Source organism: Myotis brandtii, unplaced genomic scaffold (assembly GCF_000412655.1).
Source record: "Myotis brandtii unplaced genomic scaffold, ASM41265v1 scaffold139, whole genome shotgun sequence".
Taxonomy (NCBI): domain Eukaryota; kingdom Metazoa; phylum Chordata; class Mammalia; order Chiroptera; family Vespertilionidae; genus Myotis; species Myotis brandtii.
Window position 1 is genome coordinate 2,061,969 of NW_005354965.1, and position 13,540 is coordinate 2,075,508.

The 13,540-nt window shown below is 58.8% G+C and overlaps 1 protein-coding gene across 1 annotated transcript in view; it reads left to right on the forward strand.

The window, feature by feature from the left end:
* The window catches only part of LOC102241507 (chloride intracellular channel protein 6), a 9,086-nt gene extending 4,603 nt beyond the window's left edge, over positions 1-4,483 (forward strand). Inside the window, exon 4 of the mRNA XM_014535202.1 lies at positions 2,604-4,483. Within this exon, the coding sequence (XP_014390688.1) occupies positions 2,604-2,765 (162 nt within the window). The 3' untranslated portion in view covers positions 2,766-4,483. The remainder of the gene's footprint in view (positions 1-2,603) is intronic.
* The last annotated feature ends 9,057 nt before the right edge of the window (positions 4,484-13,540 follow it).

Here is a 13,540-nt window from a genome sequence, read left to right on the forward strand (position 1 = left end):
TCCTTCCTTCCTTCCTTCTTCTCTTTCACTTTCTTTCTCTTTCTTCCTTCCTTTCTTTTTTTCTTTTTAGTGAGGGGGGAGGTAGAAAAGGATCAATGTGAGAAAGATACGTCTATCTGTTGCCTCCCATACATGCCCAGACTGCGCCTCAACTGGGGATCAAACCTGCAACCTAGGTATGTGCCCTGACCGGGAATTGAACCTGTGACCTCCTGGTGCCCAGGATGATGCTCCAACCAACTGAGCCACACCCACCAGGGCCTGAGCTTCATTTTCAGCCAAAGTGACCTCCTGCCTAATCGGTGAGCCTCAGAGTAGAGGATGCCTCCCCTGGACCCTGACCCTAACGGTAACCCTGACCCTAACTGTAACCCTGACCCTAACGTGTCCCCTGTGGCAGAGTGTAGAGCAGTCTTTGGTGAGACTGTTTGAGGGTAAATATCCAAGTTGGCCAACCAGCGGCCCCGTCTCACTCCCTGGGCCCTTCACACTGGTGTTAAGCACATGGTTGGCGCAATAGGTCTTCCTTGTTCAAAGATGATTCACAACCAGAAAGAACTCACGTGGATGCAGATGATCAAAAAGGGGAGGGGAGGGTAAGGAGACGGGAAACTGGAGGGAGAGGCAGTGGAGACACGCATCTGATGAAGAATTGCTCCCATAAATTACAGAACATTCCAGACAGACGCGTCTCTACAGCCTCAGAGAAATGGAGGAGTACATGGATCTTTGGAGAAAAAAACTCAAAGACAACACGCAGATGTAAAAAATAAATATAATGTCACTGAGAAGAGGACAATCAGGCAGGCAGAGCTCAGGGAGAAAACAAATAACTCACTTCAGACATAGAGGCTAGACGAGAGGTCACAGGAGTAGAAATGGACGGTGCAGGTGTGAGCCAGGGGCTTGGAGGGTGGGCCTGAGAAAACCACCCCAAACCAAGCGGAAAGGAACCCGGAGGGAGGCTCCAGATGGACACAACCAGGCACAAGAGGACGGAAAAGGGAAACGAAAAAAAGGGGGCGCAGAGGGAAAGTCACTTTGAACTAAAGGATGCCCCAGGCCTTCAGTTTAAACAATATGCCCTTGTCCGGCCGGGTGGCTCAGTGGTTGAGTGTTGGCCTATGAACCAGGAGGTCACAGTTTGATTCCCGGTCAGGGCACATGCATGGGTTGCAGGATCAATCCCTAGTAGGGGGCATACAGGAGGCAGCTGACCGATGCTTCTCTCTCATCATTGATGCTTCTATCTCTCTCCCTCTCCCTCCCTCTCTGAAATCAATAAAAATATATATTAAAAACAAAACAAAAGCCACGATGGCAAAGAGAAAGCAGGCAAATGCAAGCACCAGGAGAGCGGGATGGCCGTCACGAGCATCAGTGGGCAGGAGCTCCAGGGGGAGACGGGAAGCGAAGCAGGGGCTTTCTCCAGGCCACGCGTCCTGTTTGCGGCCACACCTCGCCCGTGGCTGCCGGCCCCCCACATCCGAGAAACAAGCCCCGAAGACCTTCTAGTCTGTGGTTAAGCCCCAGGTGGCTTCACTCAGACACCCCAGATCCAACGCACAGATTAGAGCTGGTTTTTGTAGCCCCAGATCCCTGTGAGGGGATGAGCTGTGTGCCCCAAATTCATATGGTGAAGCCCCAACGCCAGGACCTCGGAACGTGACCTGATTTGGGAACAGGGTCTTTGCGGTTCCTGTCTGATTAGTAGGGTCACGTTGAGGTTATATTGGAGTCGGGGGGCCCCAACCAATATGATTATAAAAAGGGGGACATTGGGTACAGAGACACACGGTGAAAACCGTGAGGAGCGGCGTTCCGCTGTCACAGGACCGCAAACCGGCAGGAACCAGGAGGGGGACCAGACACAGTCCCCCACGGCCTGCAGAGGGCGCGGCCCCCTGACACCTCGATCTTGGACTTCAGTCCACCAGGACTCGGAGAAGGAAGTTGTGTTGTCAGCTGCCCAGCTCGTGGTGCTGTCAGGGCAGCCCTAGGACACGGACAATATCCCCACAGGGGACACTTCCTTTGTGACTCCCTCCCCAACAGCACCCCTGCAGCCAAGGGAACATCGCACCGTTGTGTTGTCCGTGACATTTCCTGTCGGTTCCCTGCCCCTACCCTGTCCCCGGGGTGAGGACTTGAGTCTGTCCTCTGCACCTGGCCGACCACAATGCAAGGACCCTCAGTGGCAGAAGGCGGGGTGTCTGCAGGCCTCACACAGACACGTGGGATCCAGGAGGCCCAGCGTGGACTTCACAGAGGACTGAGCACAGTCCGAACTGAAGATCCACCCTGAATCCTTCGCACCCAGCACCCGGGAGCACAGCCCCCGGAGAGGAACCTGCGGGGCCGCAGGGGAGTCCACGGGACACAGAGCGGGGTGGCTGTGAGAACTGGGGGGCGGCGTGGCCTGGAGCCACTGTGTGGAGGCCGGTACCTCTAACCTGCCCCGTCCCCAGTGTGTCCCCTTGAAGTCAGCGTAACCCGGGCCGCCGGGGCCTGGGGGTGACAGAGGACCCCCCTCAGGGAGTGCGCCGTCTCCTCGAGTTGCGCGTTGGTGGGTTCCCCTCTGACCGTCTCCTCTTCATTTTCAGATCGTGGCCAAGCGGTACCGCGACTTTGAATTTCCCTCTGAAATGACGGGCATCTCGAGGTACCTGAGAAACGCCTACGCTCGGGACGAGTTCACCAACACGTGCCCGGCCGACCGGGAGATCGAGCTCGCTTACTCGGACGTGGCCAAGAGGATGAAGTGAAGCGGGGCCTGGCCCAGCCGGGGTGCGGCTCTGGACAGTGCCCTCTGCGTCTCCCGCCATAGCCACCCTTCGCCGGAGAGCGCCCCCGTTTTAGTAACGCCCCAGGCTGACCCACTTACCACCAAACGGCACGGGGCTGTCACGTCCCCTCCCGCGTGCGTCTGAGCAGCACCTGCGCCGCCTGCTGTCCCCTCCAACTGTCGTTCCTCTTCGTCGCCGCCTCTGATGGTCAGCGGCATCGGGATGCTTAGGGCACGTGTTTCACAGTTTAAGTTCCAAAGCAAATCAGGTTTGGGCTCAGTGCCTCCTTTAATGAGAACGGCGTCTGCCTTTGATATTCTCAAGTCGTTAGCCTGCTTTTCTCTCTAATAGTATTTTAGCTTTTTTCAGAATGAAACTGCTGTTTTTGTAATTACCCAATGACAGGTGCTGATTTTAACATTTTAACACAATGTCAGAGAGTAGAGAGATGGAAGAGAAAGGTCACCTGAAATTTCACTGCCCTGAGATCACCGCTGATAACCAACTGGGGGGCGTCTCCAGACCTTCTGTGTCTCTCCCCCGCCCCCCAGCCCCTCGTCCTGGCCCCTCCCCCCAATTTCATTCCTGCGTGATACTGCAGTACGTTATTTTGAAGGACTGGTGCGGGGGCCTCTTGTGATGCCTCGATGATCACTGTGGAGGACCCAGAACAAACCGACCGTCCATGCAGGGCTAGGGAGGTGCTTGCCATCGGGTTTCCAGGGTGGAGAGCGGGGAGTCCACAGACCCACAGGGACCGGCAGGGACCAGGAGCTGTGCTGGCCCCGCTCTGCAGAGGTGATGCCCTCACCTCAGGGCCCAGGGGAGCCCACCGACCAGGAGTGCCTGCATCCCAGCCCTGCTCCCCGCCTTCTCTCCCCTCCCCTCACACCTCCCCTCACACGGAGACCTGCCCCCAGGGGGACTCCCAGCCTCAGCCGCAGGGGGAGAACTCCCTGCCCTGGGTTTCAGATGAATGGAGCCCTAGATCCCGTCCCACGGCAGCTCTCTCTAAGCCCCGGCACTGCGCCTGTTCAGTGACGCGTGGGCCAGCCTGGTTCTCACCGCTGCTCTGCCCTTTGTCATGTCATCTCGAGGTCAGGACGGGAAAACCCAGAGAGATGAAGTTCACGGCGACGGCGGCGGTTCTGGTAACCGGTCGGGCTGGGAGGAAGTGGAAACCACTGACGCAGAGCTTTCTGGCAGCGGGGGCTCCCCGCCCGCGTCCCTGCAGCCCTCCGTGTGGGCCGGTGGGGCTCCGCTCAGGCCCCAGGAGGGGGGACAAGACCTCCCAGGGCTTAAGTGTTACCTGCCCGCCTTCCTCTGACATGGACACTCATCTCAGAAACCCTCCTGGCGAGCGGATGGGGGCCTGTGGTTCCCGCTCAGATGCTCATTAAAGAAAGAGGCTGCACCAGCGCGATGGGGGTCGTTTGGAGGAGAGTCAGATGGGGTCTCCCTGGTCTGGGACCCAGCGAGCAACGTCCAAGGGGAGTCGCAGCGTCTGCACGTGTCACCAGTACACGCTTCACCGCTGCTTAGGAGCCAGATGTGTAAGGCGACTTTTGCGATGTCACCTTCAAACTGGGTACATGCGTGGACTGCCCTCTGTCACTACTGCTAACCTGGCACTTTTAGCTGTTAACCGTGATCTCATCAATGCCACACGCCTTAAAATTAAACCAATTACAAAGCTGTTTGGGTGGAACTGATGTTCTTATTTATTTGCTTGTTTTCGCTTTGCATTCTCCACTGAGATGAGGAAAAGGGGGAGAGGACACCGGCGTCCTTTAAAGTGGCGAGCGCGGCGCCAGAGATGAGGGTGTTTGGTTCAGAGTCAGCCGAAGCCGAGTGTGAACCACAAGACATTTGCTCGGGGCCTCAGGTCTGAAAAGACGCCTGCGATGTCCCGTCCGGGTGGCTGCCGGAGAGGCCTGCTGACTCCTGGGGTCTAAGAACATCTTTTAAACCCAAGTGTGACTGGCAAACACTATGACGTTAGTCTCGAGTGTACCACGCAGAGATGGGACGTTCACATGCCTCACGATGGGTCACATGGACGTCTAGGGACACTTGTCGCTATGCACACTTATTACAACACCGGAGGGCCAGTGCATGGAATTCGTGCACTGGCGGGGGGGGGGGGGCCCCCCCAGCCTGCGCCCTCTCACAGTCCAGGAGCCCTCGGAGGATGCCACGGAGGCAGGAGAGGCTCTCGCCACTGCTGCTGCGCTCGCCAGCTGTGAGCCCGGCTTCTGGCGCACTGACCACCAGGGGGCAGCTCCTGCGTTGAGCGTCTGCCCCCTGGTGGTTAGTGCGCATCATAGCGACTGGTCGTTTCGCATATTAGCCTTTTATTATACAGGATGTGCTGCTGCCATGGACCTCGCTTTCACATGCAGCTTTAGCTCGTGGCGTTCCTGCAGGAGCCCCGCCCCCTGCCCCACCCCCTGCAAAGCTGCTCTCATGGGGTGAGGGGAGGGAGAAATGGTCCGGGCCTCTGAGCTGGCATCAGTCTTTGCTACATGTGGTTTCGGAAACAAATGCCCGGTTCTTCAAACCCGCCAGGCAGAAGGCAAGTAGGCACACACAGTGGGGACCCCCTCCTTCCAGCTGTGAGAGGTTCTCTGGGGGAAGGGTCCCCTTCTCGCTTTGGCCCAAGAGACCCGACAGTGAGAAAAGGGGGGCTTCAGTGTGGGCTGGTCGGAACCCGGAGTCCGCCAAGGTGGATTTCTGGACGCCGCCCAGCACCGGGGGATGAGAGAGCGGACTTAGCCCGGGGAAGGACTGTTGGAGACACTCACACATCCCAGTGATCAGTTAGTCTCTCTGAGCCTTGCTCTTCTCATCTGGGAAGTGGGCACAGCCGCACAGTCACGTGGAGCGCCGTGAGCTCAGAGGCTGCCGTGGAAGCTGCCCGCGCAGGGGCTGCAGTTTTCTCCTGGTTTTGCTCTTCCATGTGTCATGTCAGATGGGACCGGCCCGAGCCCACAGGCTGGCCGCCCCCAGAACTGTTCTCACAGCCGGAAGCTGCGCCCGCCTGCAGGTTGCCCACCCCGTCGGGGGGTCTAACTGTGGGAGTAGGAGGGCTGCGCCCCGCCCTGCAGGTTGCCCACCCCATGGGGGGTGTCTAACTGTGGGAGTAGGAGGGCTGCGCTGGGGTGCGGGCTCGCGTGCACCTGTGACCAGGTGAGGCCTGGCCCAATGGGAGGTCACCTGCCCAGACCTCGTGAGGTCCGGACCACGGGCCTCAGGCCTCAGGCCTTGTATCGCCAAGAGAGGAATTGGGCCCATGGAGTCTCAGGTGTCCTTTTTAGCCACAAAACGCTCTGATTTTAATAACAAACGCTCCTCACGCAGCTGAGCTGTGACATGCTCCCCACCCCGGAGAAGCCGGGACTCTCAGCCCCAGAGCGGAGGCTGACCGAGTCCCGCATGGGGTGTTTCCCAGATCGCCTCCTCCTGAGAGATGTTCAATCACACAATGTCGCTTTTTTAAAAAATTAAATCTAAAAAGTGTGTTTTTAAACGATTTTTATTCTTGCGTTTTTATGTTCTGGGAACAACATGATTTTTTTAGGGGGAGACAAATCTATTCAAAGCTGCTGGCTTTGTTCTCAGCCGCCAGCTCACTCGCTGCTCAGTGCGCCGGTTGAGCGTGGACCTCTGAACCAGGAGGTGAGGGTTCGATTCCCCTCAGGTACACGCCAGTGCTGCGGGCTCCAGCCCAGTGTGGGGCGAGCAGGAGGCAGCCCAGCCCACCGCCGATTCTCTCTCTCCCTCTCCCTTCCTCTCTCCGAAGTCAAAACAAACATATTTTTTTAAAAAGGTGATGTTGGCCGAGATAAACGCGTTTCCCTGATAAGATGTGAGTGTGCGGTTTCAGCCCGTGCGGATCCTCAGAGCCAGGCTTTCTGTCTTCATCCTGAGCACATGTCCCGGCTCTGGGCTCCCTGAGGAGGGCACCGCCAGGGCGGGGTGCGCGGGCCTCAGGACCGGACCCCAGACCCGCCCTCCGTGGGGGCAGTGGCGTCACTGGAGGCGGGGTGGCTGCAGGGGCGGTGTGACCCTCCCCCCCAGGACCAGGCAGCACCCCTGACTCTGAGACCTCGGGGTGCCCTGCCCGGCCGCCGGGGAGCGGAGGAGACCGTCCACAGCACCCGCATGTCACTGGGACTCGCGCGGGGAGGGTGCCGCTGGGCTTCTGTGCAGGCGGACGCCGCCTGGTTGGCAGAGGTTCCCAGGTGACGTGTGACGCGCCACCTTGCAGGGACCACCACCTCCGCACCTGCGCAGGCCCTGCAGCCCCTGCGGGTCGCCCCCGAAGCCCTGTGGGGTCTGCCCGGTGTTTGGAGCTGGGGCACAGAGGGGCCTCGGCCACCTGCGCAGGACACCTTCCCAGGCTGCTCCCGGGGCCTGGCTCTGTGAAATCAATAAAAATATATATTTTTTAAAAAGCTGTTTAAAATGATTTCAGAAGTGACTCAGTTTACTTGAGTGAAGCGCACGAATGTGGCCCATGTGGGTGCCGAGTCCATGTGGATGTTTCTGGAAGACCACACTCGCGTCTGGGTTTTGTGTTCCCATCAGCGTGTTCTCAGTCTGCAGCTTCTACCTACCTGGGCCCCCACCGTCCCTAACTGGGACTCTGAGTGCCTGTGCCAGGAGCTGCCTGGCCTCCGCCGGCCAGTCCAGTCCGCTGGCCGGTCCCGGGGCTCCTCTGTGGGAGGCTCCTCCTGCGGCTCTGGGACCTGCCGGGAGAGAGGATGGCAAGTGCCCGAGCGCATGGGCGCCTGGGAGAGAGCGGAGAGGAAGGAGGCTCCTTCCTGGTGGCCGGGCTGGGCCTCCGAAGGCAGCGCCGCCTCTGGGTCAGGGAGCGGAACCCACCTCTGGGTCAGGGAGCGGAACCCGCCTCCGGGTCAGGGAGCGGAACCGGGAGTGAAGCGACTCCTCTGGTTGGGAGGCTCTGAGCAAACCCTTCTCTCCCCAACGCCACAGAGAACCCCACCTGCCTCTCTAGGAAGATGGAGGGGAACCTTTCTGACCGTCTACAGCGCGTGCGGGAAGCTACCGCCCTCCACAGCTGTTTGCAACGGGGGCTGCCGGCTCTGCTCCAGGTGCCGCAAGAAGACCCCCTGGGCCTGGGGTCCTGCGAGGAGCCCCCCTCTGTCCAGGTTGCTCCCGACACCGGAACAGGCACCGCGCAGCGTAGCCGGACCCCCTCCCTCCGTCCAGAGGCCCTGTGAGGCCCCGGCCACCTCTCCGCCCTCCTGCCGGGAGCCGGCCCCATTTGTCATCTCCATCGCGAGCTGCTCTTTACCACGAACACCAGTCTTTACAGAAATCAGTCCCCACCCCGTGTGATTCCACGAGATAACCCTGGGAAAACTTCACGGTGCCACCCAAATGTTTATTATGGCGACAGTGATCTGGTGAGCCACGAACTTTCAAAATTACTTTAATTAAAAAAACAGCTTTTTTATTAAAGTATAGCTGGCATGCAATAATATATTTGAACACAGTAACTCCACAGGTGTATACCGTACGAGGTGATCGCCATACTGAGGCCAGTACCCCGTCACCACGCACAGGGATTGTGATATTATTGCCTCTGTGCGCTGCTCGGTAAGCCCCTCTCGTGGCTGATTTGTTTTATGACGGTGGGTTTGCACCTCTTACTCCCCTGTGCCTTTCCCCATCCCCCACCCACGCCCCAGACAACCGTCAGTTTGTTCTCTGTCTCCATGCGTCTGTTTCTGTTTTGTTTTGTTTGTTCATCTGCTTTGGTTTCTTTCCAGATGGCACACATACATGAAGTCATAGGTATTTGTCTTTCTCTGTCTGACTTGTTTCACTTAGCACACAACCCGCCGGGTCCATCCATGTCGGTGCAGTTGGTAAGAAAGTTTTTAAAGCACCGGACAGAGGTGGGTCTCTCTGTGTACCTGGGTCTCTCTGTGTACCTGGGTCACACTGTGTACCTGGGCCCCTCTGTGTACCTGGGTCTCTCTGTGTACCTGGGTCTCTCTGTGTACCTGGGCCTCTCTGTGTACCTGAGTCACACCGTGTACCTGGGTCACATCCTGTTCCCGGGTCTCTCTGTGTACCTGGGCCTCTCTGTGTACCTGAGCCTCTCTGTGTACCTGAGTCACATTGTGTACCTGGGCCACACCCTGTACCCGGGTCTCTCTGTGTCCCTGGGTCTCTGTGTACCTAGGTCGCACTGGGTACCTGGGCGTCTCTGTGTACCTGAGTCACACTATGTACCTGAGTCACACTGTGTACCTGGGCCTCTCTGTGTACCTGGGTCTCTCTGTGTACCTGAGTCACACTGTGTACCTGAGTCACACTATGTACCTGAGTCACACTGTGTACCTGGGTCTCTCTGTGTACCTGGGTCTCTCTGTGTACCTAGGTCGCACTGTGTACCTGGGTCTCTGTGTACCTGGGTCTCTCTCTGTGTAACTGGGTCGCACTGTGTACCTGGACAGCCACATCTCTGCACGAACATTCAGGTCATGTTCAGAGCGTGGTGCCACTGGATCCCCAAAGGCCTCTGGATTGGCCAAGACACATGCGTTAGGGCTCTAGCTTCAGAGTTTTATTGAGTGGTAATACTTGAGACGGTAATCCATTGTGACCTGTAGGATACATCTAGTCGCCAGAACTGTATTCATCAGAAAACGTTCTTTTGTTGCAGCCGGGAGGAGGGTGGAGGTACGCCAGGCCTCGCTGGCTGCGTCCGGCGCCTTCGGGGAAGGCGGCCCCACGCGGTGGCTGTGTCCAGCGCCCGCGGGGAAGGAGGCCCCACTCGGTGGCTGTGGGACGTGGGTTCATCACCCGTGTCTTCTCCTTTTCCCTCGCGCAGCAGCAGCACCGCAGCCCCAGCTGGGAGACATCTAGGTCCGTCCTGGGAACCACGGAGTGAGCAGAGGGGTTACACCTGTTCCTCTTCTGTGGGCTAGGGTGCAGTGAGCTGGGCTGGTGCACCCATTCCTGGCTGCACCCCAACTTTCCCAAAGAGCGCTGACTGCGACCACCTCCCCCTGCCTGTGGGAGACACTGCAGGTCTGTGCCCAGCCCCCTCCCATGACACCAGGCCTGCCCAGGGTGGAAATGCGATGAATCTAAAACTGGAATGAAGAAAGTTTAGCTTGGGGCACACACTTTGTGTGTTGTGTGCTTTTAAAAACGTATTTGTGCCCAGCCGGTGTGGCTCAATGGCTGAGCATTGACCTACAAACCAGAAGGTCAGGGTTCAACTCCTGGTCAGGGCATGTGCCCAGGTTGCAGGCTCGATTCCCAGTAGGGGGCGTGCAGGAGACAGCTGATCAATGATTCTCTCTCATCATGGATGTTTCTGTCTCTCTCAGAAACAGGGGGACCCCCTCTGCTGGGCTCAATTAAAAAATGTAAAATATATATTTGTATGCTTATTTGTTTGAAAATTTTTGTCTGGAGCAAGAAGTCCCTACCCGTGCCAGCCCAGAGCACTAAATCCTGAGAACAGACAGCTCAACACCCACACGGAGACCCAGGGCGCTCCGGGGCGAAGGCCTTGCTGGTTTGCTGGTGGAGGAGGCCCGGGCAGCCCCCAGGACGGGATTGCGCTGTGGGAGCGGCCTCCTCTTTCCTGCGTGTCCTGAGGCTTGCACTGCGCTGGGCACGGTGTGGGAGACAGAGGGCGCCAACAGCGCTGCACAAAGTCACCAGGCAATTCACCCCGTGGGCACGGCACCTGGAATCATAATCAGACCTCGACTTCTTCACAGCCTTCTCGCTTCGGATCTTCCAAATAAAAAATAAATATTGAGCCCTAACTGGTTTGGCTCAGTGGATAGAGCGTCGGCCTGCGGACGGAAAGGTCCCGGGTTCGATTCCGGTCAAGGGCATGTACCTTGGTGGGCGTGCCGGGCAATCCCTCTCATTCAGCGCCTGCTTTCCTCCCATTACTGGGCGCATTGTTTGCAGCTAATCGATGTTTCTCTCTCGTCGATGTTTCTAACTCTCCATCCCTCTCCCTTCCTCTCTGTAAAAAAATCAATAAAATATATTAAAAAAAAAATAAATATGGAGGGCAATTCTTCCTTTCGTCCTCCGGGTGCGTGCAGGAGCGATGGGTCATCGTCCCTGTGAGCACCCTCTCGCTTCATGCGGAAGGTATTGACTTATGACCTCAATAGCAGCACCGTCCGTCTCGGTCGTGACTAAGAAGGGGGCCTTGTGAGGCTCTGGGTTAATAGTTTCCTCTCTTTAGACGTGGTGGGCGTGCCGGGCAATCCCTCTCATTCAGTGCCTGCTTTCCTCCCATTACTGGGCGCATTGTTTGTGTCCCGTTGGCTTGCTGTGCTCGGAGCAGCCGCAAGGGGGCAGCCAACCCCAGTGCCCGGCCTTAGGCCGCCCTGGGCTGCAGCCGCTTTGGAACCTGCCTGGGAGGGGACAGATGATTGGATTAGGTCACCTTCTGGGCTGGACACAAAAGCACTTGTCCTGGAGGGAAGCCCAGCCCCACTGGTCTCGCTCTGAGGGAGGGAGCCGAGGGAGCCGTGGGAGCCGTGAACCTGAGCAGACCTAGTCATTACTTGATGGGTCTGGGCTGTGAAGCTAGGGAGCCCAGTGCACGGCCGGTCCTGCTGCTTCTAGTCTGAGGGGCTGGATCAGAGGTCTGAGTGTCATTCAAGTCACAGTTCCCTCGGGCGACACAGACAGCCCACCCAGCCCTGTGGGTCCCGGTGAAACCACTGGCAAACCTGCCTTCCCCTCAGGCCACGGGCTGCCCACGGAGCCCAGCAGAGGGGGTCCCCTCTTTCAGGGCTCTGAGTCACTGGGGGGCCCCCCGTGGTGGCCGAGGCCCTGGGGGTGCTGGCTCCTTGTAGACGTTACTTGGTCAAGACAAAGGGACCGGGAGCCTTGGTGGCTTTGTGGCCCTGTCCAGGGTAGAGGGCGTCGGCCACGTAACTGAGCGGCAGCTCTGAGCACCGTGCCAGCTATGCCTGGTGCCCATGGTGCCTGGTGCCCGCGGTGCCCGCGGTGCCTGGGCCTGCAGCTCTCATCCTCTGTGGGGTGTGGGGTCGCGGGGGAGACAAGGCAGTCGCTGGCACAGGGACCAATGAGACACGCGACTGCGGACTTGACGCTTTGGTTCACAGAGCTTCCCCATCGGATGTTGCCTCGGTTGAGCCTCTGGGAGGCCCAGGAGGCAGCTGGGATGGGAGGGCGGGCGGGGAAGGAAGAGAAGTGGGGGCTGTGAGCAAGGACCAGGGAGCCTGCGGCCCCTCCCGCCCTCGATGGGGATGCTGGAGGGAGAGTTCAGGGAGCAGGGAGTTGGTCAGCATCACGGGTCTTTACCACAGACACGCACACAGCCCAGGGCAGTGTGTCTTTACTTTTTATTTTTTTGAAAGATATTTTTATTGATGTCAGAGAGGAAGGGAGAGGGAGAGAGAGAGAAACGTCAATGATGAGAGAGAATCATGGATCGGCTGCCTCCTGCACACCCCACACTGGGGATCGAGTCTGCAACCCGGGCCTGTGCCCTGATTGGGAATTGAACCTCCTGGTTCATAGGTCGATGTTCAACCACTGAGCCACGCTGGCCGGGCTTAAATGTATTTAATTGTCAGAATCACTGAGGACACGCTCACGCGTGTATATGACCTTTTACCTCCAGCGTCAGCATGTGCTGGTGGGCCCAGTGATCGCCTGGTGAAGTTCCACAGGATCATGGTAGTTTGGGGGAGACCCCCCCCCACTTTCTACTCCTGGAAAGACAGGTGCCCTGAGGGCTGGTGACTTGGCGAGTTCCCTGCTGTTTGGAGGTGAGGCTGAAGCTCCGGCCGCCCTCCTGACCTGCGTGGGTTGGCCACAGGGGGGACCACGCGTGGATGAGCTGCCCGCGGGCTCTCAGCTGAGCTCTAGAAGTGCCATGTCTTCCGGGGACCACACAGTTCCTCTTCCTCTCCCTGCCACTTGCTCCTTGAGTGTGAGGGGGCAGGTGCTGCCAGAGGGCCGGGACCCGTGTGCAGGCGGCCGGGGGACCCATGAGCGGGTGGCTGGGGGGACCCGTGTGCAGGTGAGACCTGTGTGCAGGTGGGACCCGTGTGCAGGTGGGACCCGTGTGCAGGTGGGACCTGTGTACAGGCGGCTGGGTGACCCGTGTGTGGGTGGGACCCGTGTGTGGGTGGGACCGTGTGCGGGCAGCCGGGGGCCCTGGTGCGCACCTCCCTGCTGCCCTCCACCCGCCCTCCGCTCAGGCGCTGAGCCCCCTGCAGGCCGGGGACAGCCCTCACGGGGACACTGCCATCTCCCTGGGGCGCCACCCTCCCAAGGGCTCTGTGTCTGAGCCAGACGCCACTGCAGGCAGCGGGCAGGGGAGGCAGCGGCAGGGGAGGCAGCGGCAGGGGAGGCAGCAGAACAGCCACCAAGTCCAGTCTCCACCGAGGTGGCCGTGCCTGCAGGACCCTCTGTGGGAGCAGGCGGTCAGGGAGCGGGCATTCGGGGGGAGAGCCGGTCGCTGGCTGAGCCCCGGGGCCGGTCCCTGACCTGTGCGTGGGAGCGAGGCTGGCGGACTCTCAGCGCAGGGATAGGGGGAACACTGACCTGCACCCCAAGAACCCCACTTCTCTCACGTGTTGACCTGTATTTAAACAATAGTCCTCAGTGATGAACAATGTTACGTCTTACATTCCCTCCACGAAGTGCCTGCAGCACGTCCTCCCTCCTGCCCCTCCGCAGCCGCAGCCGCACCCGCACCT